General features: G+C 42.5%; 3 protein-coding genes and 1 long non-coding RNA gene across 4 annotated transcripts; all 4 read left to right on the forward strand.

Moving 5' to 3' along the window:
* Positions 1 to 1,007: 1,007 nt before the first annotated feature.
* Positions 1,008 to 1,782, forward strand: LOC146181389 (alpha-crystallin A chain-like). The gene has a single exon (XM_084576435.1). The coding sequence runs from the start codon at positions 1,050 to 1,052 to the stop codon at positions 1,578 to 1,580; it is 531 nt and encodes a 176-aa protein (XP_084432561.1). The 5' UTR covers positions 1,008 to 1,049; the 3' UTR covers positions 1,581 to 1,782.
* Positions 1,783 to 2,170: 388 nt separating this feature from the next.
* LOC146181390 (uncharacterized) lies at positions 2,171 to 8,903 on the forward strand. The gene is made up of 3 exons (XR_014700434.1): positions 2,171 to 2,547; positions 3,827 to 3,930; positions 8,708 to 8,903. It is a non-coding gene; the product is annotated as an uncharacterized LOC146181390 (long non-coding RNA).
* Positions 8,904 to 10,980: 2,077 nt separating this feature from the next.
* On the forward strand, positions 10,981 to 11,811 carry LOC146181391 (alpha-crystallin A chain-like). Its single transcript, XM_084576436.1, has one exon. It carries the CDS (start codon positions 11,096 to 11,098, stop codon positions 11,630 to 11,632), a length of 537 nt encoding a protein of 178 aa, XP_084432562.1. The 5' UTR covers positions 10,981 to 11,095; the 3' UTR covers positions 11,633 to 11,811.
* Positions 11,812 to 18,942: 7,131 nt separating this feature from the next.
* On the forward strand, positions 18,943 to 19,773 carry LOC146181392 (alpha-crystallin A chain-like). The gene has a single exon (XM_084576437.1). The coding sequence runs from the start codon at positions 19,055 to 19,057 to the stop codon at positions 19,589 to 19,591; it is 537 nt and encodes a 178-aa protein (XP_084432563.1). The 5' UTR covers positions 18,943 to 19,054; the 3' UTR covers positions 19,592 to 19,773.
* Positions 19,774 to 26,810: the final 7,037 nt, after the last annotated feature.

Here is a 26,810-nt window from a genome sequence, read left to right on the forward strand (position 1 = left end):
AAAACGAACGCATGTTTTTTAACCCACGCGTGCGTCGAAGCATGGCAAGACACATTCAAAAATTGAAAAAAAAAAATGCCATACGACCTAACTAGTGCAGATTACCCGCAATACCTCGGGTTTACTTGCCAAAGAGTTTTTCAGGGCCAGCATTCATTGCTCCCGAGTAACCGACGCACACTACAAGTAAAAGCTGGAAAGGCTAGCTCCTCTACAAGCCCGAATTTTGATTTTTAGTGAAGGAGGCCAGGGATCCTAGCATAATCGCGACAAATGCAATCGAGAGACTAATTTTCCAGTTATTTCTGACAGCAAAAAGCAGATTATAGCGCCCTGTTTCTGACTGTACAGAAGTCGAAGCGTGTTAAATGATGGAGCCTTGGAGCCTCGCAGAATATTCAGCATGCTGCAGAGGACAACCTTATTTTTGTACAATGAACATGCTGCCGCCGCAAAAATATTGAGCAGCAAGCAGGAATAAAAAACGCAGCGTCAGGTGACGCGTTATTACAGGGAGTGAGAAAGGCACTCGACGTCGCAAACAACTCTGTTGTTTCTAGGAATAAACGTCTTTCGACTAATCTTGTGAATCTACTGACTCGTGCGCAAGCCGTCACGCTTGCCTTGAGATATCATGAATACCGCATAACCATCTTCAGGTCGCTTGCTGCAGTTGTACGCGCAACAGCACGGCATAGAGCTTGCACGCTGCAATAAAAGCACAGCGCGCAATATTCGCTCGCAGAGACTAGGGGAAAAATGGCGCGAAGGAAAAAGAAAACACAAGGAAAACGCCGGACGCGCGTCGGTTTCCAATGGCAACGGCAGGGAGACCAATCGTCGCTCAGGAAATCGGGCGGAGAGCCGGCCTTCAGCGAAGGGGCGCGCAAGGGGCGAGGAGGAGGCGAGGATGTAGCGCGGCGGCGGCAAAGTTCAACCGTTGGCGTAACTTTCAAAGTATCAAGGGGCTTTATTGAGCGTTAGATTGAATCGAGCGTTCGATGCTTTTTCTGGTTCGCTGAACCTTTGCAAGTTAGAACTCCAGTATCATGGCTCTGTTCCCACTGCTGAACCGCGGCTCCTGGGGCCCCGCTGACCTGATGAGACGCTTCTTGGTCGACGACTTCGGCGGTTCTTTCTTTGACGGTGAGCTGTTCGATCCCCCTTACTACCACCAGCGGTTTTACATCCAGCCCCGTCACCAGCAGTCGTCAGGAAGCGTTTGTCCTTCCCAGCAGGGCACGTCTGTTGCTTGCACCCCGGACAAGTTCGCCATCCAGGTTGACACCCGGCACTTCACCCCGGAGGAGATCACCGTCAAGACGCAGGACAACAGCGTCGTCATCCATGGCAAGCACGAAGAGAAGTCAGACGACCGCGGCTGCTACATCAAACGCGAGTTCACACGCCGCTACGTGTTGCCCGAAGATGTGGATCCCCAGTCCGTGAAATGCCACCTCAAGCCGAACGGGCTCCTTGCCTTGGAGGCACCACGCAAGAACGCCCCGAAGAAAGAGGCCAAGCCCATTCCCATTGCTGTCAAGCATGAGGGTGCTAGCGGCGACGTTGGAAAGAAATGAACTGTCGCAATGCCGGTGTGTGAACAGTGTGTGTGAACTTTTTTTTTTTTTCTTTCATTGAGCTGCGGGACAGCTCAGTTGTGCTAAGAGAACTGCAAAGCAGTAATTTCAGCTGGTCGTCCCGACCTGTACATTCCTCTTACATGAAGTGTTCATCTAGTGCATATGACATCGCATTGAAAATAAAGGTTTGTGTTTTTCTAAGTCTCCTCTCTGGCGGTTACATCGTTTGCATACGTTGCAGACGGTGTTGCCGGTCCGAGCCGTTCTTGGAACGCAGCTTGCTCGTAACGTTATAGCAGAATTCTCAGTGCAGACTCGCAGCGTGCCGATATCTTTTCGTAGCGCTGCCGGGTGCCTCTCATGTGTAGCGTCTGAAATCTGTGATGACTCTGCGTTCAGAACTGAGCAGCTAGCACCAACTAACATAGAAACAAGATGTCAGCATCCCGGAATTGTCGAAAAAAAAAAAAAAATATGAGCAAGTCCGGAACGCTTAAGAACTGGTCAAGGGGGAAAGTGCTACAAGAATTTTGACGGTGCTTTCATTGTCCAGCACGCTGTCTGTTTGCATGCCATGTTTTTGCTTACGTGCATACGGCAGGGAAGTTAATTGTTCAATTTTGCTGCTTTGTTTTTTGTACTGGGTGTTGTAAATCGGTCGACGTTTGCGTATGTGTATGTTAAATGTTTCATGCTATGCACCACGGACTGACGGAATTTTGGCTCGGATAATTTGAGGAAAACGAAGTTCAACAAAAGTAGCTTTTTAGACACCCTGGTTAGTCATTTCAATTAGGCATGGCTGAGTTCCCTTTCATGGTATGGTCCCTCTGATTGGAATTTTGCCAAAAGTATAATACCAAGATTTTTGTTTGCTTTTGACGATTGCTCCTTTTTTTTCTACGCAGAGCAGTGAGATGTCTTGCGGGTTGCAGACGAGATTTGTGGCAATGTTTTCCTCGTGGTAAGACCTGTGTACTTGAAGCTAGCGATGATTTCCAGTGTTCACTGTGTGTTGCATGTTACATACAACACTGTTTTATAACTGCCCCTGTGGTCATAGTTTGCGTTAGGTAGAGAAGTTTGAAATAGTCAGTTTATTGGTTCACACATGAGGGATGTTTATTCATTCATAATGATACATCGAGCAGAAATGTACCGTTTTTTTTAGCACTCGCATGTTTTTAATAGAATGCAGTGCAACTTTCCTTTTGTTTTCAAGATATGCCCCATGCTTTGAAAAATTTCAGCACTGCCATCTTCACAACGCCGCATTATTTATAGAGAATGAAAACTTGTTCGCCTTCATATTTATGCCAGCATTATTTGCTGCAGAGTTAACTCTCACTTGTACAAACATTTCAAAATCCTCAGTGAATTTATGCATTCTATGCAAACACAAACAAATATCGGAATAGTGAATATTTCAGAAGTTAAATGGACTAGGTCGGTAGGCCCAGGATTATGCTGGCAATCAGTTGAACAAAGTTCTTGCACTCTGCAGTGCTGGTGTAGTAATGCCAGCTACAATTGCAAATAGATGGCACAAATCTGGCCTTCTGTACTGTGAAAATAGGAAATGGGAACAGCACAACAAGGTGATCAATCCTGGAATGTGTACGGAGCTCTGTCACCAGCTGGATGTTTACAGCAACACTTCATTTGAAGTCTATGTGACCTGTACTGGGCAAACATATCTGTATATTATGTCCTGTGCTTGTCTTAATGAAGAAAAGGTAAAGCAGAGCCACATTCAAACTCTCTAAATCTAGCTAAGTCTGCTGGATGCTTTGAAAAGTTGTAAAAATTTGTGTCTCTGCAACAAGCTGTGGGAAAGGAAGCGTGCAAAAATGGGACTCTCTGGGCAGCTTCGTTACTTCTTGTGCTTTAAGAATACCAGCGCAAACAAAAATTTTTTTTGAAATGAAATGACCAGCAATGTTACTGTTATCCACTTTGTATATACCGACGTAGGTAACCTCGTAAATCACATTTTACAATCTTGACTCAATGCAAACCATGCCCTACGCTGTTCTACTTTCTAGCAGGTATTCATTTCAATGAACTTTCAGTTAAGTAAGCAGTCTTTTTCGGTCCCTCGAAGTTCACTTAAGTCAGAGCAGCTATCCTAGAAATACTATGAAGTGCGTTAAAAATAAATGATGTAATATCTCAGCAATGCCAAATATATATAGTTTCAAAACACGCATGCCATTTTACATCTTGGCTCTCACCCCTGTCAGGTGGTTAATAAATCTTATTAAGGACTCTGTACACACAGTGGTTTGCACAGTAATAAATGGGAGTGATGTTAGCACTGCAAATATAAGAATGGGAAAATCACAAGGTAAGGTTATTTTCATTCTTCACCTAGGCATGCAACGGAGTACTAGTCATATTAATCCCCTCACATACATCTAAGTTGAATTGATAATGAGCAGATCTTATGCAGTAAAATAGTTTCCATAGTGTCATTGCAACATAATGTTTCAAACAAGATGTGAGCGCAAAGACTAGGATGAGAAAGGCTAGGACAAAACAGGAGGGACACACCTGTATCTGAATGAAAAGAAATTTAAATGTGTTTCAGCAAAAGATTGCAAGTTGGACAGGCTGGAGAAAGAGAACGAGTGCAAAGTAGAAGCTTTGAAGGTTTTTTAACCGCAGGGACAAAAGCGAACATCAGCAAACATAATAAAAAAGAAAAAAAACATTGACGTTTCGTTGCCTGTAGGGGTCCCTTGTTCACAATGCTACTGTGCTGCCACCTCGCCAGACGAGTTTCTGTCAAACACTCGACTAAGATACGCACACCAGATTACCCATTCAGTATCCTCATTATAGATGGAGGCAATTGGCAGGCGAGCTTCGGCAAGTTTCTGCAGCATGGTCTGTTTCCTACTAATTACAGCGGACCACTTTAGATAATCAGCTCAGACGCCTTAGTTGACTCTCGGTGTCATGGCTCGTGTGGTTCAATATGGCCGTTTTCGCTGGACCTTGAAGAACTTCACTATTTGCTACTGTACGATTAACTCTTTATTTCTGTGAAGGAGTGCAGTGAAGAGGCAGCAACTGTGTCCTTTTATGACTCTTGTAGTGTCACTATTGAGACCCTTTAAGAACAGTTCACCCTGTATTTAAATAATTTTCCATAGAGATCATTTTTATATTCATAAAAGTGGAATTTGCATTGAATTATGTGCAGCTCCTGTTCACTTTGTTTATTTAGTTTTTTTTTTTTTTTTTTCTGGGATGAGCAGCGCTCACCACATTGTCCTCACTCATGCATATGATGTCGACGGTTTCCTTTTTGTTGTTCCTAAACTTTCTCCTAGACATAACTTAGTGTTGCTGGCTTAATTCTGAAGAGACTCAAAGCGATCACAGATTCATTAAGTTTTTGCACTTAACTACTACTAGTCGATAATTGCATTCAGTTTTTAAACATTCATCAGTATTATAATCATGGGCATTACATTAGTCATATCAGCTTTGGCCGAAGAAAGTGCTTCTGCCCTATGACGGATCAAATTCCAAGCTGATCAGGCAGCGAGGGATAGCAGCTATGTGTCTTAGATCAGTACTACAAGCCCTGTCCTCACAAAGTTGGAAGTAGTTTTGATCGTGCCACGTTGAAAGATTGAAAAAGTCAGGTTTCCCTACCAATGCTCTTACTGAGGCTATTAAGAACAAGCTAGGAAAATAAAGAAAAAAAGCAGTTACTACAGCAAAATGCAAGAGCAGTGAAAAGGCACAGTTAAAGAAACTGCCTTAGGTTTTCTGGAACTTGAAAAATGTGGCAGAAAAATTTGAAGTTACCATCACATTTTGTACCACCTCAAGCTTTCACATTTATGAGCTTTAGCAGACCAAGAGAGGAATAAGAATCCACTATGTGGGACAAAACACACAAAACCACTCGTTTCCTGCACAACTGACATTGTGCACAAATTCTCTCAGAGATCCATTATGGCAGAGTGTATACATAGGGCAGCTTTCTGAATGTAAGACTGAGAGGACATGCTGTCCAGTTCATATAAAAACATAACACATAAGCACTGCCAGAATTCAAAAGGCTGGTCCCCTTTTTAAGTCGCACCAAGCTTCGAGGGCATGGCAAAGATCAACTGGTGAGAAATCTTGGAAGCCATGATTTGAGCAGTGATGCGTGTATTGTTACACTTTGCGTTTGTCTCCTGAACAAAGGCAGATTTTTTAAGCATGTGTGAGTTCAACCGACAGCCTTCCTGCTCTTCCATTCGTCTCTCTACCATTTACTGGTTGACCATTAGGTTATGCAAGTTTTTTTTTCTTCATTTTTTCAAGGTCCGTGCACCAGCATTATTTGCTCATTACTGGAATGCATTCCACTTTCATTTCATTCAGTTATTTATTATTTATTTATTTGAAAATACTGCAGTCTCGGAAGACCAAGCAGGTGGGGATATACAGAAACAATGCAAGTCAGCTTTTCAAAAAAAAAAAAAAAAAAAAACATACTTGAAACGGGCGCTTGATTTAAGAAGAAAAAATAAAAGGGATTACACAGCAGCAAATCCAGACCAGTAAATGAATGCCGTACATGAGCATAAAATATAACATTACATAACAATAGGAGATGTAAATAAGGGTAAAAACAGCAGAAAAGTAAAAAAACATCACAACTGTAATGCGTTTGTTACACCACAATCAAAACTTTCCAAAGAAAAAAACGGCTGCAGGCAGATTGTTCCACTCTATTATTGTTCGTGGAAAAAAAGGAGTATTTAAACAAATTGGTGCACGCGGTATAAGGGAGCAAATTATGGGCATGTCTGTGTCTTGATGAGCACGATAAAAATGGCTGAATATAATTTTGTGAGTTAATGTTCAGATACTTTTTGTAAATTGCAAATAAAAACTTAAGTCGCGCAATTTGCCGCCTAGTTTCCAGTGTTGGGATGTTATTATCTGATAGAACCTTTGATATAGAATCAGTAGCTCTATATTTATTAAATATGAAGCGAACTGCATGCCTTTGGACCATTTTCAGCTTTTGTTTGTCTTTTACGTAGAAGGGATCCCAAACCACTGAAGCACACTTGAGTTCCGGCAAGATAAATGCTTTGTAGGCTAGAAGTTTTAGGTCAGAAGGTGCCTGTTTTAGCTTGTGTCTTAAAAAGCCGAGTTTACGTGTAGCAGATGCGGAAATGTTTGTTATATGCTTAGACCACGAAAAAGTGTTAGTAATTGTAATTCCCAGGTATTTGTATTCATCTACTTCCTTTAAAGGGTGACCATCGATAACATAAGAAAATACATAGGGATGCTTTTTATTTGTGATGCGGAGCAGTACTGTTTTTTGGAAGTTCAGTGTCGTGCCCAATACCGCACACCATTCACTGATATTCATTAAGCTGTCAAGTAAATTTCTTTGGTCTTGTTCACATGTTATTTGTTTATAGAGAAGGCAATCATCTGCAAAGAGGCGGATGAGGTGTAGTGGCCATCTTGTCAAACCTATGGCACCAAAGCCACCATGGTGTGAATTTTACCAAAGCATTTGATAATGTTATGCATTCAGCAATCCTTCAGAACCTTACAACCCTAGGAGTCGGTGGCAGGTTGTATTATAATCACATCTGAGACTTCCTCAGCCAGCGCACAGCCACACTTCCCTTTGGCAACTACTGCCTTTCAGGGATAATGATAGGTGCACGAGGTACGCCCCAGGGCACCGTCCTCTCCCCTATACTATTCAACATAGCACTTCTTCACCTACCCGAAAAATTAACTCAAATCCCCGACATTCATTTCAGCCTCTACACCGACGACATCACTGTCTGGGCTAAAAGTGGCAGTGATGCCGAAATAGAGGGACACCTACAATTGGCACTAACCGCCATCGACACATATGTACGAGAACGTGGCCTAACTTGTTCCCCTTCAAAATAAAAACTCTTTCTCTACCGCCCCAAGCAATATGATTCAGGCAGTCTGCCTACTTTCCTCAAGCTAGATACTCATTCAATCCCACTAGTATCCAAAATCTGTGTGCTGGGTCTAGTTCTTCACTCCCATGGTGTGCACGGAGAAGTTATAAAGACTCTCCATACACAAAGTCAACAGACCACCCGACTGATTCGCCCAACAGCCAACTGCCGAGATGGCTTACGAGAGCGAAACACACTTCACCTCATTCAGGCTTACATTATGAGTCGCACCATATATGCCCTCCCATATACCTCCCATTCAAACAAAAGGAGAGAGACTGGGTGAACGTGCTCCTACGAAGTTGCACGAAAACGGCTCTATGACTCCCCCCCAGCACATCTAATGCCCGACTCCTTAAACTCGGTGTACACAACACTTTCGAGAAACTTAGAGAAGCTACATTAATGGCACAAATATCCTGCCTACCTAACTCGGCGGCTAGCCGCACTTTATTATCCCACTTAAACCTTAGTCCAGTTACACACACACATTAACGGCGTCCCCCTTTCTCCTAACTTCCGCTCTAACCTCATCATACCTCCCATCCCTAAAAACATACACCCTGAGCGCGACCAAGGCAACAGAATAGCAAGGCCCTTCATAGACAATATAGCGAGGACCAAGAGGTGGCCTACGTGGACACAGCGGAATATACATCAGGCTCCCATATGGTCCTGGCTGTAGCCGACAATCAAGCAAAGCTGCTTACTTCCAGCTCTATAATCACCAGTTCCACCACAGAGGCAGAGGAGGCAGCCATCGTGCTTGCTCTAATCTCTACATCTGCCACAAAAATTATCTCTGACTCCAAATCTGCGATTATAAATTATACCAATGGCTATATATCTTGCACCGCTGCTCGCATATCTCTCTCTTCTCTCCTGCTCTGCTCTCCTTCCGTGATATTCTCTCGGACTACCGGGACAAACAAAGGGAATATACACCCCCCGCCCCTTCTCTCACCATAGTGCAGGCCGTACACTAGCGAAGCTTGCAGACTTGGACTGCTCCATACCCTACACTTCCACATGCCCGATACCCAGACCAGTTTTCCTCATCATGCAAACTCTGCGGCAAACCACGACACTTCCTACACATCCTTCTTACATGTCCCACCTTTCCTCATCCCCCATCACCAAACGTCGCAGAGTCCTACTGGGAGTCTCTCATGAAGAGCACCTCAAGTCAAGACCAACGAAAGATCATTTCCAGGGCTATGAGAAGGATTGCTTTTCAAGGACTTTCTTTTGCCTTATAAGGGTGTCTCCCGTGTAGTAAGGGAGCACGCAAGTACCATGAAGGGGTCTTCACCCCCACTATTTGTTCCAATGGCAATAAAATGTTTCTACCACCACCATCCTGTCCTAGCCTTTCATATATATGCTTGTCTTACACTGTGCTCTTGTTTGAAAGACCAACTAGCCCCTCTGTTTAGCTTATAATGTCAATGCAACTGCATCCAGTTTACAGCTACCGCGCAGCTTTCGCTACACCTAAGTACTTACAATGGCAGTATTAAAAACACTGCAAATAGATATGAATTTACATTGTATTTGCAGTGCATGTCCGGTACATCAATATTTGATTATGAAGGCAAATGTGTATTCCTGTTACACACTCCCTTATGAAAAACCCCTTAAAGAGGCAGTCTTTAAAGGAGTATAGACGCCAATTTTTGAAGCGTCGGAAGGAATATGGTTGCTTTCCTGGTTATATATATATGTCGGTTATACGCTTTAACTCATAGTAGACATTGCATATAATCCTGTGCAAGAAGCACATGCCATATACTAAGCCTTGTTAGTCCAATTGCATCATTAAATATGCTATTAGAGGTTACTACACATTAAAATCATTTACTGCTTTTCAATTTATCTAACTCTGCCAACCTAACTTCTTGTCCTTCGCTTTTCAGCATATAGAATGCCACTGACAGCCACACCTCATTTAGTATTATTGCCCTAAGGCTAGACATGGATGTTATTTTGCTTTCTACGCTTGCATAAACACTGCTCTATGTTCTTATACATAGTCTTCTGTCAATGAAAAGGTAAACAACTACAGTTGTACATTACACGTATATATATATAGTTGGCACATGCCTTTGTTCATTCGCAACAAAATGGAACACATAACACAGGAACGAAAGTCAAGTCCTGTTATCATTTGTCACACATTAGCATTCTCTTATTGAAAGGCACAACATATTCTTTTAGCTAATGCGTCATCCAAAATTAGGACATTTGGCACATTCACTTCATATTCTGCTCAACTTGAAAGTGAAAACTCTTTAGTATCTGTTGCATGATCAAAGGATGCAGCAGTATCTATTTTAAGTGAAGCATTCGAAGCAGGGCATTATAGACATTGATCATGTCAGTGGCGTATGTTTGCAAAGCATAATGCATAATTATTTGGCACTAAATTTGATTTGGGCCAGTACAAAGATAGGCGGTCGAGGTAATTATTTGGCCCACAACCTTGATTGGGCCACTTCAATTGAAACATACTAGTAGGCCGAGGCAGCACAACCTTTTTTTTCTCATACATGCTTCTAAAGCCATGGTGCATGCAGTTGTGTGATTTTGATCGCCCTACAACCCCCTTAATATTCATTATCTGAATGCATATCCCCTTAATGTATGTGCGTACAATATGCGCATGCACACACATCTTTCTCCCCCCCCCCCCCCCCCCCTTTCCCAAACCTCTTTGCTGAGGTGGTGCAGTGGTGCCCAAATTAAGATGCGGGATCGAGTCCCAGCCGCGGCGGCCACATGGATCCGGGATCCGCGAAAAGCAAGGTGCCTGGGAACTGTGCGATGTCAGTGGACTCTAGCTGGGTGGTCAAAATGGGTCGCAACTCCCCCTCAACACACACACACACACATATTACACTGACTAAGGACGTATGCTTCTCAACGCTCATCCAAACCCGATCAACACCTTGTCTGAGTTTAAATTCCTGCTACCGAGTAGCTACAACTGCGGGGAGATATTCGAATGCGTCCCACGCAACAACGAACGCTCTGCCACAAATCATGCACGCAGCAGCAATAAAGTTTGCACATCAGTATGAAGTGTGCTGCAACACAGCTTCAACTAGTCTGTCTGTTATAAAACAAACGACAGGAAACAGAATTATAGTATTACTAGGGATTCGGCCTACATGTGCACATTCGGGTGCGCAGAAAGTGTCAGCAGCTTATTTTTCGCAAAAATACAGCAAAGACGCTAGAAAATACCGCACACGAACGCGAGATTCATAACGACGAACTTTCGAGAACAATCTCCAAATTTCGCGCCATCTGATTTCATGAGCGCCAATACCGCGAGAGCAGACACGCCACGTGATGCAAGCCGACCAATCGCATCACCGGACGTTGCCCTGTGTCTCGCACTTTCTCGAACCTCGTTTCGTAAACAAACGAGGGGTTTAAAAAGGAGCGGCGGCGTACGAGCGCTTCAGAGCAGATTTCTGCAAGTTCTACTGCGTTGAAAGCCTGTGAAAGTTCGAGCGGTTCAACTCGAGCATCATGGCACTGTTCCCGCTTCTCAGCCGTGGTTCCTGGGCTCCTACGGACCTGGTGAGGCGTTTCTTCGACGACGACTTCGGCGGTTCGTTTTTTGACAGCGAGCTGCTCGACTCGCCGTTCTACAACCAGCGGTTCTACATCGAGCCGCGTCACGATCAGGCATCAAACTGCGTCTGCCCCGCACAGCAGGGAAATGCCGTCGCCTGCACTCCGGACAAATTCGCCATTCAAGTGGACACCCGGCACTTCACCCCGGAGGAGATCACCGTCAAGACGCAGGGCAACTGCGTCTTCATCCACGGCAAGCACGAAGAGAAGTCGGACGACCGCGGATGCTACGTGAAACGTGAGTTCACCCGTCGGTATGTTCTGCCCGAGGATGTTGATCCGGAGTCCGTCAAGTGCCACCTGAAACCCAACGGGCTCTTGGCCTTGGAAGCACCGCGCAAGAACGCTCCCAAGAAAGAGGAGGCCAAGCCCATTCCCATTGCTATCAAGCACGAAGGTGCTAGCGGCGACTCCGGGAAGAAGAAATGAAGACGCCGGGTGGACGTTTGAAGTCATGTTTTAAAGTGTTGTCGTTGAGCTGCAGGACAGCTCAGTTGTGTGTTTAGGACTGCAAAGCAGCTAGTCTTTCCGATCGCCTCATCACGAAGCGCTGGTCATCCTGTCCATGTTACATCACATTTAGCAATAAAGAGGTTTGTGACTTTTTACCTCCCCTTTTATTATATGCGGTCACGCTGTTTGCGTATCCTGCAGACTGTTCGACCGCAGAACGCATTGTATGTGGTACTGTGTGCGCAGTTTTTTTTTTTTTTTTTTTTTTTTAATGCGATGTTGCATGTTACAACCACAGTTCGTGCAAATACTTGCCGGGTAAATAAAGCAGCAGCAAAGCATCGTATATGGATTCCATACGATGTAAGTATAGTGCAGTACGTGCAGCCAAGCTTAGCAGTAGAAAGAAGGAGCTGAGTGGTGGCTCTGAGAAGTGGGGCATCTTATGTGGAAAAAAGTTGAATTTAGTGAGCACTGGAAGCTTGTACTATGGCTGGAATTATCCTCTGTTTGTTGATGAAGGTAAGACAGGGGCAGAGCTAAGAAACATTTTAAGATGAAATTCTAGGTCACTTCTAAGCAGCATGAGAAGACTGTCCCTAATGAAAATGGGCTGCGGTGAGCGTATTCTGTTGTGGTCACCATTCTTCGAATAGGTGTACTACTTCTGCAGTTAACTTGTAGGCTGCAGGCAAGATATATGGCAATGTTTTCCACCTGGTCGGTGGTGGTGTCATCTCACAAGCAAATTTATCAAATGCTTTGTCATGTACTTTTTTATGAGATAGCAAATTCCAAAATAGGCTCAGAAACCACCTGGGCCTAGCCATATCACGTGGAAGTAGTTAATCAGCTATGATAAAATGTGCAAGACGAAGACTTGTTCAAAGAGGAACTGTGAGAAGTCCTCTGTAGTCATGGCAAATAAACTGTTGGAGTGTATGGCTTTGATTACTAGATATGTCTTCAGCAGTCAGTTAAGAACTAGGAGTCCACAGCCAACTATTTCTCGTTACTGGGTATGACAAAAGCACTGAATGCTTTTGTGGGAGATCTGTCAGCTATTTGCTAATCCAAATTGTTCTACGATACGTGCATGCCTTTATTCTTGGCTACATAGCATATGAGATATTTATTTCAGTTAAATGACAGGGGAACTTTCAGGAACACTGCTTGGGTCAGTTGGAAACAGTTTGGTTACATTTGTGTGTCTGGCCGTTACAACTTGGCTGTTGTAATTGCTTATGTCCCCTGACTTATAAAAAGGCAGCTCTCTTTTTCTAATAAGGTACAGAGCTTCTGTATCCATGACTGCTGGCTGTGATCCATGATACTGCATGCCAAGTAGTTAATTGGTTTTGGAGTTTCACATCCAAAAGTGATTGAAGCTAAGAGGTGGGCTGTAGTTGAGAGCGACGGGTAATTTTGACTACCTTAGGGTTATTTAATGTGCACTGACATTGCACAGTACATAGGCGCATTGCCTTTCACCTCTTTTAAAATGTGGTCACCGTGGTCGAAATCAAGCGTCGGGTCTCCCAACTCTGTAGTCAAGTGCCATTAGTCCCTGAGCAACCAGGGTGCGTTGGATGACAAATTGGGTGATACTTTGTTATCAGCGAGGCTTTTCTGTTTATGAGTGCGAAATTTGATGCTCTTAAAAAGCATTCTTTTTGCTTGTACTCTTGCAGCTGCCTGCAGCCCTTTCATTTTTTTCATCATTTTTTTTCATAACCGTCTAAGCTGCATTTGTGGAAATGTGGAGGGGGATTTAGCGGCAAGAAAGCTAGCAAAGAAACGGGTTGATAATAGCCTGATGTGGAATGTGCTTATCAGAAACGGCAACTCCGCATTAAATTGTGAGAAAGCTATGAAAAGAATGAGATGGTAAGCTGCAGTCACTGAGTAAGACTGCAGTATATAATTTGTGCAAAGACAGTGGCCAGTTGCCCAGTCCATATGAATTCACTTCCAAATCTTGGACATTCTTCATTTTGTGCTGCTGTAATCAACTCTTTCATTAGATTTTTCGTTATTGGTCAAATGATTGATTTTAAGGCTAAAAGTGTTTTTGAACAAATAAGTAAACAGGTATACTGGCTGTGCTAGTTAGTGATTCTGCTTTTTGTATACGTATTGTTGGCCGCCTGCCTTAGATGCATGAGCTGTTTCTTACGATGGCCATGAAATGGTACGTCACCTTTTGTTTTCCGCACCTTCGCTGTGGAAGGTCAAGTGGACAAGTGCCGTCAAACTGCTGCTGCTGAGGCTACATGGAACAAACGCAATGATTACTTCCCAGCCACTAAAGGAGGAGAGGCTCTCCACGTGGTCCGGTTGGTCAACAAACTTGACAACCCATTTCACAGAGGAAACCTGTTGGAAGGTGACGAGGCAGGGCATGTTGCTACAAGCAGAATGTACAATGTATGTATGTGGCCAGCCAATATTGTTAATTAGCTTCTCTCGATATTTGCACAATGCATGTCCTTTGGAGAATGATCAATGTCCAGATGGCATCAAAGCTTCCCAAAAGCAATGCACACTGCATGTTCTGCACATAATATGTCATTTGGGAAGCCTCCAGATTTCATCAGTGAGACATCATGCAACTTTCTTACAGTGCAGCAGCATTAGTCATGCCACTTTACAGAAAATCCAGAATCAGCGTTGTTGGAGTTGCGAGCGAAAAATGGGAATTAAGGTGATATGGGAACTAACAGAACACTTTTACACCGAGTCGGACACACTACTTCTGAGCCACAAGGGCATTTTTCTTTTCATACATGGTATGTAAAACGTGTGGTTATATGTATACAGAAAAGGCTCTATATATAGACTATTTACAAAGCATTTGGCATTGGCAAGCTGCACTATCTTCACAAAGTGTAGCTAAAAGGGCGGCAAAAATAAACACACCGTGTTATCAGCGGATGGCTGTCTGGTTGAAAGTCATATTCCTCACAAAGGGCCATGGAGGCACGTTTTTACAACTTCCTTAAAGCAAGGTTTTATATCTGCTTGGCTGGTTTTTCGCATATTATGGCATCTTGCCACTACATGTATATTAATCAGTATGTGTGAAATAAATGTACAAATTAAGAAATTAGTTATTGAGTAGTTAAATGCATGTACGCAAACAACGACCAACGAGGAGCACTGCAGAGGAAGCCTTTGACACTAATGCATCATACCCTTAAAGACAAAGCTTAAGTGTTCCCAGAATTTTTCTTCCAGAAGATATACCACATGCTTAAAATAAAGCAACTTCATCAATGCAGTCTTCGTAGAGCCAGAGATAATGACTGCTTCCTCATTATGGAGTCTAGATTGAATGCAACTCTGCTCCAGAGTAATTAATCAGTTCTCTGCCTTCATCATTGCCATCTACACCATCGTTATTATTTGCAATAGCAATTGTCCTTGCAGTTAGCATGGATTATATTGTAAGTTTCATCATGCAGTATCTCGGCAATGGCCAATTCACTTGTCGACTTTGATATATATGAATGCACTGTACACCATGACCCACTAAATTGTGAGGTGAAAATAAATATTCTGAATGTGCAGCGATAAACTCAATGACAAAAACAGATTATCAAGACATGAAGGGGCAATGCAGAACTTTGTCATGAAGCAATCTCAGCTAGAATACATGTTACCAATACGAACACATGAATGAGTTATTTCCATTTTTCAAGTAAGAATGCAGTAATAAAGTTGTCATATTGAGCCCATGAGCACATAATCTGTAAAAATCCACCCTAGATAAATTGAATACAGTTTTAATAGCAGACCTTATCTAGTGTGATCATTTTTGAAGTACTATAGCAGCTACGTCCAGCTTACAGTGTAACCACATCATTCACATACCCTTGCACCAGGAATAAATGTAAGTTTACTTTGGAGTCTCAGTGCACATCTTATTTACCTTTTTCAACTATGTAATTATCTCTATTTAACCCAAAAGATAATGTCTGTTTGATTAATTTCTTCTACACGCTCTCTATACATGTAATACTGCTCAAAAAGAGTCTTGAAGATAATTAGTTGACGTGATGTAGTGCCCATGCACCTGACAACAGGCACAATTGTTTTCGGTGATGGCAAACAGTGCAGGTCTAGGTCACAATCACGTGCCATACAAAGATTCTCAGAGGTTACCTTATAACCACTTTAAGGAACCACTAGCAGAAGCTTAATCAGCAATTGAGGAAATGCCCAGAAAATGTTTTACCTGCATAAGCTAGCTGACAGCCTCCAACATGTTGCATAGAATAAAACTGTGTAGCAGATGTGCATTTATATGACTAGCTGGAATATTGGTACACATTAAGATGTCATAAAATATGCAACTTTATGCTTCCTCATTTTGCAACGTGCCAGCTTGCAGAACAAGAGTATACACAGATTCATGGAGAAATTTCACAATGTACTGGGACATTCTGATCCTGATCTGACTGTTAGGTTCATGACATTCAGGGGGCATGCTTCAGGAGCTGCAACCCACTCTGTTGCACAGCAGTGATGTAATGTTAAGCTATATTGGCAGTAGCCGCTTATAGCCCTGCTTCGCAGTATAAAACATGGTAAAGGGGCACAAAGGACAAATATAATATAGACAGGAATAGCTAATATCTTATTAAAAATATACTACCCTAAATCAAAAGAGCTTTCATATAATTAAGCATAGTGTAAGAAGTGAACTAGAAGTGAACTGTTGTTAGGCATATACTTTCAAGCAAAGTGCAATGTGACTAGACAGTGTATTTTTGGGCTCAGACCTCTCAGATTACGAGTCCTTTCATTCATTTTTGCTGTCATGAGCTTGAATCCACTAGCAAGGAGGAGGGGAGAAAGGGGTGGAAGGTACCATTTTTAAATTAAAAAATCAGTGTTTTGCCATCGGGGACATACACACACACAGAAACAGAAGCACAGCCTGAAAGAGCCATAGAATAAATTTTTTTCCAACAGAAATTTGATGAGTTGTTCTAAATGTGCTTTGAAAGGTAAACCTGCATAATGTGGATGTCAGTTTTCATCAATGTAGCTTATGTGAAAGAGTCACGGAAGAAAGGAGGCCTATAATTTACTGTAAAGAAGGCCTTAAGGATCATATGGCAATGTAATGTTGCTATGTGATGATGCCATTTTGCACAGATAGCGCCTGGAAGATCTCAGTGCATATCTGGCTAACAGCTGACAGTGTAACGGTATGTATACGAGATGCTAGGCACATCGCAATGATGGAGTTACAACTTTAATCATGACTACATTTTAATTTTACTTGTAGGCTAACCTACACTAGTGATGACACTGCATCAAATGTCTTGTACTGTGCTTAGGCAATGCCATATATCCATGATACTTTAGCTGTGATGACATTGGAGAGGTTTACAGGTTCGCCATTTCCAAGAACAATACTGTGGAAGCAGACAGAGGCTTCTGATCCCAAATTCGTTCTGAGAGCTCGATACTTTGTAGGCTTGTTACATCGTGAACACTCAAAGCCAGTGAGAAAATGCTCGGAACTGAAGCATGTATATATTTTGTTACGTACTAGCTTTTTTGTGGAATAGAGACATAAAAAGATGGGCTTTAATAGTGTTGCATATATGAGCCTTTCATCTCAATTGCAGTGCAAATCATTAAACCATGCTAATATTCAACTGCTGTCCCTAGTACACTTTTTTTTCTTCAAAACTAACCTTTCTAACCGCAAATTTTCTTCTAAACTTGGCAGTGATGGTTTACTATCCTGCCATCTCTTGTAAAGCTGTATTGCTTTCAGTGACTTAAAAAAACACTGCCTTGTGTCAAGGAAAAGTTTGTCTCTCCCATCTCAAATTGCAGCATACAATCTTGGCATGTTTTCTCCTACTACATTTTAATTTCATAGAATTCCAGCTGATGTGTGCTCCTAAACCACCCCTCCCATGTAGGAACATTGTCGGTTATCATATAGTCATCCCACAGCTAGCATATATGCATAAAGGCCACATTTCGAGGTTTGTTCTTTCACCGTGCAGTAAGAGATATTCATTCCCTTATGAGCAGCAAGTTTTGATTGCAAGATGTGATTAAAACCATGCAATTATAATATGCCTTTTCCCAGTGCTCCACATAAGTCCCTTTCTCTCTATTGTTTTGCTTTAGAGTAGTATGATATCAATTTACATTCACGTTTTTGCAACCTGTTTCATACTGTTACCTTTGGTACTATTGTAGACTGTTCCAATGTTCCACTTCCAGTGGTCTGTCTTTGGTGTTTTGTTGCTTCCAGTTTGTCTGCAAGCTCTAATGTAGGTCTCTTTGTTTGCATGGTATGTGTGGATGTCTTTAAGATGTGATAGATGAGGCAAAATTACTATGCTGTTCAATTTATCAAGCCTTCTATACCGACCTTACCTCCCATCCTTAACTGGCATTCCTGCACCTGGCTGTTACTATCTGCATTTGACACTTGCTACGTAATTGCTAGACATTTTTCACTTATTCAGATCAGCTTGAAAGTGAAACCATGTATATATACTAGTTAGCATCTGTTGCAGTGTCAAATGATGCAGTAATATATACAGCAAGCAGTTTCAAGCGAAGCAATTGAATTAGAATTCATTTTGAAACCGCGCAAAAAGACAAGGGTCAAGGAAGAAACCAACAGATTCAGACTACATGAATGATATACACTGATTAATGTAGTTTGTAAAACACAATATATAATATTTGGTGTAAAACCTTATTTTGTGGCCGTTTAATCATTTTTTCTGAATCTTGTCTGAATACGTCATGCAGCGTCTACCCAAGCGAAAACGAACGCTCACGTCACATAACGTAGCTCGCAGTAGTAGTAAATTTTGCCGCAATGCGAAATCTGCAGTATAACACCTGATGAAATGCATGATAAGCGACTGACGAAATTCGCTATACCTCTATACGCATATCGTTAGCATGTATTTCAGAAACGGCTGGAAAGGAAATTGAAATTTTACCGAAGGATTCGGGCTACATGGCCACATTCGGGTGCGCAGAAAGGACAGAAAGCGTCAACAGCTTTTCTTTTTTCGCGAAAATGCAGCAGAGGCACGCGCACACATATATATACCATGCAAGAACGCACGACGCGTACAACGAACTTTCGAGAACAATCTCCAAATTTCGCGCCAGCTGGTCTCGCGATGCGCCAATACCGCGAGAGCAGACACGCCACGTGATGCAGGCCGACCAATCGCATCACGGAAGCTGCCCTGTTTCTCGCATTTTCTCGAACCTCATTTCGTAAACAAACGAGGGGTTTAAAAAGGAGCGGCAGAGTGCGAGCTCTTCAGATTCAGATTTCTGCGAGTTCTGTACTCGGTGAAAGCTTGTGAAGGTTTCAAGCGGTTCAACTCGAGCATCATGGCACTGTTCCCGCTTCTCAACCGTGGCTCCTGGGCTCCTACGGACCTGGTGAGGCGCTTCTTCGACGACGACTTCGGCGGTTCGTTTTTTGACAGCGAGCTGCTCGACTCTCCGTTCTACAACCAGCGGTTCTACATCCAGCCGCGTCACGACCAGGCATCAAACTGCGTCTGTCCCGCACAGCAGGGAAATGCCGTCGCTTGCACTTCAGACAAATTCGCCATTCAAGTGGACACCCGGCACTTCACCCCGGAGGAGATCACCGTCAAGACGCAGGGCAACTGCGTCTCCATCCACGGCAAGCACGAAGAGAAGTCGGACGACCGCGGCTGCTACGTGAAACGTGAGTTCACTCGCCGGTATGTTCTGCCCGAGGATGTTGATCCAGAGTCCGTCAAGTGCCACCTGAAACCCAACGGGCTCCTGGCCTTGGAAGCACCGCGCAAGAACGCTCCCAAGAAAGAGGAGGCCAAGCCCATTCCCATTGCTATCAAGCACGAAGGTGCTAGCGGCGACTCCGGGAAGAAGAAATGAAGACGCCGGGTGGACGTTTGAAGCCATGTTTTAAAGTGTTGTCGTTGAGCTGCAGGACAGCTCAGTTGTGTTTTTAGGACTGCGAAGCAGCTAGTCTTTCTGATCACCTCATCATGAAGCGAGCGATCATACTGTGCATATGCTACATCACATCTAGCAATAAAGAGGTTTGTGATTTGTGACTTTTCTTTACCTTGCGTTTTATCATTGGCGGTCATGCAGTTTGTGTACGCTGCAGACTGTGTTCGACCATAGAATGTACGTGTGGTACTATGTGCAGTTTTTTTAGGGGATTCGTTACAACCGCGGTTAATGCAAATACTTGCTGGGTAAATAGGTAGCAGCAAACGCGTCGTATGGTAGTACATGATGGATGCCGTACGATTGTAGATTGTAGTACGTGCAGCCAAGCTTAGCAACATAAAGAGGAAGCTGAGTGGTGGCTCTGAGAAGTGGAGAATATGAAGAAGAGTTGAATGAAGGTTGTGCTTTGGTTGGAATTGTCCTTTGTTTGATAATGAAGGTAAGGCAAGGCCAGAGTTTAGAACCATTTTTAGGATGACATATACAAATGACTTAAAAGCAGCATGAGAAAACGGTCCGGAACGGGAATTGGGCTGTGGTTGGTGGTGTGTGATTTGTCAAATGCAAGTGCTTTGTCACGTATGGTACCTTCTGAGATGACCTAGCCACGTCCTGTAGAAGTAGTTAATAACAAAATGGTGCGCGTGACAAATCCTTGTTCAGACAAATAACTGAAGTTCACTGTAGCTATGGTGAATAAACTAGTTGGTTATAAGCAAGTATTGATCCACAGCCGACTAGTTCTAATTACTGGCTATGGCTGGGCAAAGGAAATGACTAACTCTGCTCTTAATAGCTCCTATATGAAGAACTGAATGTTTTTGTGGGTGATCTATCAGCTATGCTCATGTTCTACAATACATGCATGTCTCGATTCTGATTCTTGGCTACATAATGTGTGGCTCATATTTATTGCAGTTAGACAGCGGAACTTTCAGGAACACAGCCTGGGCCAATTAGAAACAGTTGATTACATTTGTGTGTTTGGCTGGTAGACTTTGGCTCTAATAATTGCTCATGTCCCCAGCCATCTAAAGGTAAGAAGCCTGTGTATCCATGGCTGTTGCCTGATATCCATGACACTGCAGACATGCCAAGTACTTGGTTGGTTTTTGGAGTTTCATGTCCGAAAGTAACTCAAACTAAGGGGAGGCTGTAGTTGAAAGCTGCAGGTAATTTTGACGATCTAGGCTTATTTAGTGTGCACTGATATTGGACAGTGCGTGGGTGCATTGCGTTTCGCATCCTTCAAAACAGGGTCGCCATGGTTGAAATCAAACTTTGTTTCCCAGCTCTGTAGCCAAGTGCCATAAATCCCTGAGCGACTACGGCAGGGGCAGGGTGGATCACGAATTGGGTGATACTTTGTTATCCGTGAGCTTTTTGTATTTATAAGTGAGTTAAAAATTGAGTTGAGTTGAAAACCCTTTATTAAATAGGAAGGCTCATGGCCATGGACTGGGGTAACGAAGAGAATCTTCAGTGTTTGCACAGGTCGTCACTCAAATCACATTGCTCTGACCAGGCCACTAAGGGAGCCATACTTGGCAAATATCATTTGTGTGTTAGCGTCAGTTCCTAGAAGGGAATGATAGTTCAGGCGGTAGGGTTAAATCTCGGAGTGTCCAGTAGAAAAAGCAGGGCAATCCCAGAGTAGATGAGATATACTGCCGTGTGTTAGTTTTGTTTGTCCTCTTGCTGCTGCTAGCAGCCCTTTTCATATGTACTGAATTTCAACAGCCTTTTCAATACTTCGGCACATAACTGTCCGAGCTGCATTTGTGGAAATGTGGAGGAGAGTTAAGTGGCTAGAAAGCTAGCGAAGAAATAGGTTGACTATCCGATAGCCTGAAGTGGAATGTGCTTATCAGAAACAGCAATCCTACTTAAAAATGCGACAAAGCCATGAAAAGAATGAGATGGTAAACTGCAGTCATGGAGTGAGACTGCAGTATATATTTGTGCAAAGACAATGACCACTTGCCCAGCCCATATGAGTTCACTTCCAAATCTTAAGCATTATTCATTTATGTGCTGATGTAATTCTTTCATTAGTTTTCTCACTCAATCAAATGATTGCTTTTAACACTAAAAGTGTGTTTAAATAAATAATTTAGCAGGTGTAGTGGCAACTGTGCTAGTGATTCTGCTTTTTGTACACATTTTGTGCCTTAGATGCAAAAGCTGTTTCGTGCAATGGCCATGTAATGGTATGTTACCCTTTGTCCCCCGCACCTTCGCTGTTGAAGGCCAAGGGGATGAGTGCCATTAATGTGCTGCAGCTGAGGCTGTGTGGAACAAATTCAGTGACTACTTCCCAGACACTAAAAGAGGAAAGGCCTCCCCACATGGTTTGGTTGGTCAACTAACTTGACATCCCATTTCTCACAGAACATCTGACAGAAGGCGTTGAGGCAGAGCATGTTTAAACCTTTAAAAGCATACATGTTCAAAAAAAAAGAAAAAAAACCTTGCTTTGTGAATGCGTTCTTTAATTTAATTTCACTGGCTTGTTGCTAAGGAGTCTAAGCCTATGTCATCAGATAGGAAGAGAAGGCAGTGAGCTGGACACATGTGGGACGGACAATGAAAGGAATGAAGGAGAAACGAGAATTAATGCAGCTCATTGCATTAATGAAATATCGATGTACTATTCTTTTGTGACCGCCCCAAAAAATGAAGTTAGCCCTCATATAGGTGTTCAAGCCTGGGGCATTGATGGCACCCGATGTTAAGACGTGGAAGGCAGCACAGGAAAAGTAGGTATGCACTTTTGCAACTCCTTGCAGAAAAATATATTTCTTAAAGGCTTGAAATGTTTGCAACAAAGACCGGTTTACAAATCAGTGTACAAAACTTTTGGGACCCAACAAAATTGTTTAAGGGTTCCTGACCTAAGGGGATACGTGGAACTACATTATGCACTGAGAATGTGGCAGAATTGAAGTCCTAAGTCTACTCGGCCTGCTTCTGCTCTTCTGTCACTGCTGCTTGCTGCATATGATGGGCTTGTGCAGTGGCTGAAACAGCAGCGGCATACTTTCATAATCGCCCTCGCTGCTTGCACGAATTTTCCAGTGCTCTAGGCATGCGCGGTGTTGATTCTGGCTTTATTCCAACCTTGTATGGGGAGCTGTCTGAACATATTTGCATACCACCAAGTGCAGCTGTTGTCGAGTGTGCCACTGTGCCCTATACCTGCCAACTCAGCTGTGTAACGTGGTCTCATGATGTCATAAGAAAGCAAATGTTGGTGTAAAAGACCGATGAAATAAGTTAAGAAATGCTTGTGGCAGTCACAAGTTCTCAGTCTGCCCAGTATCTCTATAGACTGGAATTGTGAAAGCTATGAATTTTCGGTCTTCTGTGGTTCACGATGAGACTTCCATCTCCACTCGTGCAAATAAATATATACAGCTCCGATGTCCTATTGGTGTCTGAAGGCGCCTCACATAGAAGGGTCAAGATGCATTGGCGTTGTTATGATACCAACTATGGTGACTTCAGCAGCATATGGTACTAATAGTATTGGCACATGTAATATTTGGGAAATAAAAACTTTGTCATGCTTCTGTGTCCACCACACTGAAACAATGGTTATAGCTTGTCATAAGAAGCACAAAACAAGATAAAAAGGAGGAAAGACATCACGCATGTCTTGAAACTGATCGAAAACTAGATGTGCAGAGGTACTCCCTTCAGATAAATATAAAAAAGAAAGCACTATCACTCCTAATATCAAGTTACACTCACTTGGAAACAGTATTTTGGCATTAAAAATTTGCTTTATACATTTGGTAGTACGAGTGTCGGGGAACTGCAATAATGACATGCTCTCATTACAATTTAATTTTTGAATTACAAAAAAAAAAAGCAGGAAGTTAAGATTTCACACTTCTTGATCTGCTTTTTTTATATGGTTTTTGAAATGCATATATTTAAATGTACAACATGGTATACAGACAGCCAAAATTGTTAAGTCTCGAAGGATATAACCAGTGCTTAAAGTCTGGATACATAGGAGGGGGTCTCTAGTGGTTCGAGCACAGGTGGAAAGGGAAATAAAGAAGGAGAGAGGTAGCGCCTGGTGGCCTGCCTCGCACATCATTTTATAAAAATTTAAAGGGAGAAATCATTTTTCTTTTTCTAACGTTTTAGAAAACGTGTTAATGGTTTCTTATTAAAACTTACTGAAAAATTGCCAGAACAACAGCGAAGAAATGAAAAGAAGTTGAAAGGTCGCAGCTTGCTCCATATTCATGCAGTCCTTATACAATATTCGAGCGCAGAGGAGTCTCAGACCCCCTGAGACCCCCTTGACTTTAAGCCCTGGATATAACTCCCCTTCGATATTTGCAAAGTGCATATCCTTTGGAAATAGATCAACATCCAGATGGCATTAAAGCTTTCCAAAAACAATGCACACAAATGTCCTTCACATAAAATGTCATTTGGGAAGCCTCCAGATTTCTTCAGTGAGACATCATGCGACTTTCTTTCAGTGCAGCAGCATTAGTCGTGCCACTTTCCAGAAAATCCAGAATCAGCGTTGTCGGAGTTGTGAGCAAAAAATGGGAATTAAGGTGATAGGGGAACTAACAGAACCCAGAACTCTGATACCGAGTCGGATACACTACCCCTGAGCCACAAATGCATTTTTCTTTTCATACATGGTATGTAAAGCATGCGGTTACAGCTATATGTATAAATTATTTACAAAGCATTTGGTGAGATGCACCATCTTAACAGAAAGTGCAACTAAAAGGGTGGCAAGGATAAACACACCATGTCGTCAGCGGACGGCAGTCTAATTGAAAGTCATTTTCCTCATAAAGGGCCATGGAGGCACGTTTGTACGACTTGCTTAAAGCAAGGCTTTATAGACCTTTGCAACGAGGGCCCCCTGGGTGTCAGAAAATTGTTCGCTGGGCTGTTATTTGTGCCTGATGTCAGTATGATGGAAGCGACAGCTGAACCGGTTTGCAAGAGCCCAGAGAGGAGGTGTTTTGACATCCTTCTCGCCCTCCTCGCCCGATGCAAAGGTCTATACCTGCTTGGCTGGCTTTTCACATAATATGGCATCTTACGACTACTTGTATACTAATGAGTATGTGTAAAACAATTGGCACACAAATTAGGAAGTAAAATATTTAGTGAGTAGCTAAATGCATATACGCAAACAAGGATCAGCAAGGGCGGCTCAATATAATTAGAGATGATGACTGCTCCTTCATTGTTTGGAGTCTAGATGAAATGCAACTCTGCACCAGAGTACTTAATTAGTTTTCTGCCTTCATCATTACCATTGCCATCTACACTATCATTTGCAATAGCAATTGTCCTTGCATTTAGCATGGATTGTATTGTAAGAACCATCATGCAGTATCTCAGCAATGGCCATTTTGCTTGTTAACACTGATATATATGCATGCGCTGTACACCATTACCCACTGCACTGTCAGGTGGATATTAATATTCTGGATGCGCAACAATAAGTGCGATGACAGAAAGAGACTGTCAAAACACGAAGAATCATTCTCAGCTAGAATACATGTTAGCACTGCGAGCACATGACTGCGAAATTCACAAGTTAAGGTTATTTTTGAAGTAAGCATGCAGTAGTGAAGTTGTCATATTGAGGCCATGAGCATATATCCTGTAAAAATCTGCCTTGGGTAAAACACCAAGAGCAGGAATAGGTGCTAGGGGCATAGAGTACACAGTAGCTGGTGCTCATTAGCTCTAACAATGAGCTTGAAGTCTCCAGTTTGATGAGCAGGGATGAAAATGACAGCAGCAGCAATTCAGAGTAGTGCAAGTGAACAAAGTTCTGTCCTTGTATTCTGGTCATTTTTTCTTCGTTTTTTTTTTTTTTTTTTCGCCTGATACGTTTTTCAATTGTAATTAGCTGTGGACATTACCCAGTGTGATGATTTTCGAAGTATCATAGTAACTATCTCCAGTTTATAGTGGAACAGCATACGTATTCACATACCCATGCACTTACAATTGCATCAGTATTAAGAACCTAAAGAATAAATGTATGTTTACCTTGGAGTCTCAGTGCGCATCCTATTTGCATTTTCAACTGTTTAGTATATATTTAACCCCAAACATAATGTGCATTTGATTAATTCCTTCTATACGCTTTTTATATATGTCATACTGCTTGAAAAGAGAGCATTGAAGGTAATTAAGGGACGTGATGTTAACGCACATGTGCCTGACAACAGGCACAATTCTTTTTAGTGATGGCAAACAATGCAGTTTGAGGTCACAATCACGTGCCAATATGAAGATTCTCACAGGTTATATAACCATTTTAAGGTACCACTAGCTGAAGCTTAACCAGGAAAAAACTGCCCCAAAAATGTTTTACACACATAAGCTAGCAGACAGCCTCTAACATGTTACACAGAATCGAACTGTGTTGCAGAGATGCATTTATAAGACTAGCTAGCACTTTGGCACACATTTAAATGTCATAAAGTATGCAAATTTAAGCTTCCTCATATTGCAATATGCCAGCTAGCAGAGCAAATATGTATGCACAAATTCATGGAGAAATTTCACTATGATACTGTGATCCACTTAGGTTCATGACTTTCAGGGGGCATGCTGTTAGAAGCTGTAACAATATACTCTGCTTCATAATTAAGCTCGGAAAGTTTAAGAAATGAAATACCAGAGTTGTTGCTATCAAGCATTCTTGCAAGGTAAGTACAATGCAGCATGACAGTTACATTTTTGTGCTCAGATCCCCGTGGCCGTGAGCTTTTTCATTCAGTGTTAATGTCACGAGCTAGAATCCAGTAGCAGGAAGAAAAGGAGGAGAAGTGGAAGCTCGGTAGCATTTTTAAATTTAAAAATCAGTTTTTTTCTTTTTGCTGTTGGGTGCTCAAAAAAGGTAATAAACAGTAATGGAGTAACAACTTCGTGACTGCATTTTATTTTTACTTGTAGGCTAATCAACAGCAATGATGACACATACTGCATCAAATGTCCTGTACTATGCATAACCAATGCTATATATCAATATGGTATTTTAATTATGCCCGCCCCTCTCATGGTGGTGCTGTGGTTAGGGTGCTTGACTTCTGTGCCCAGGAACACGGGATCAGATTCTGGCCGTGGT

The sequence above is a fragment of the Amblyomma maculatum genome, chromosome 8 (assembly GCF_055883805.1).
Source record: "Amblyomma maculatum isolate TAMU_Amacu chromosome 8, ASM5588380v1, whole genome shotgun sequence".
Lineage (NCBI taxonomy): Eukaryota > Metazoa > Arthropoda > Arachnida > Ixodida > Ixodidae > Amblyomma > Amblyomma maculatum.

Excerpts from the sequence above, each read along its gene's own strand:
- LOC146181389 (XM_084576435.1), top strand. The coding sequence starts at position 1,050 with ATGGCTCTGTTCCCACTGCTGAACCGCGGCTCCTGGGGCCCCGCTGAC.
- LOC146181391 (XM_084576436.1), top strand. The coding sequence starts at position 11,096 with ATGGCACTGTTCCCGCTTCTCAGCCGTGGTTCCTGGGCTCCTACGGAC.
- LOC146181392 (XM_084576437.1), top strand. The coding sequence starts at position 19,055 with ATGGCACTGTTCCCGCTTCTCAACCGTGGCTCCTGGGCTCCTACGGAC.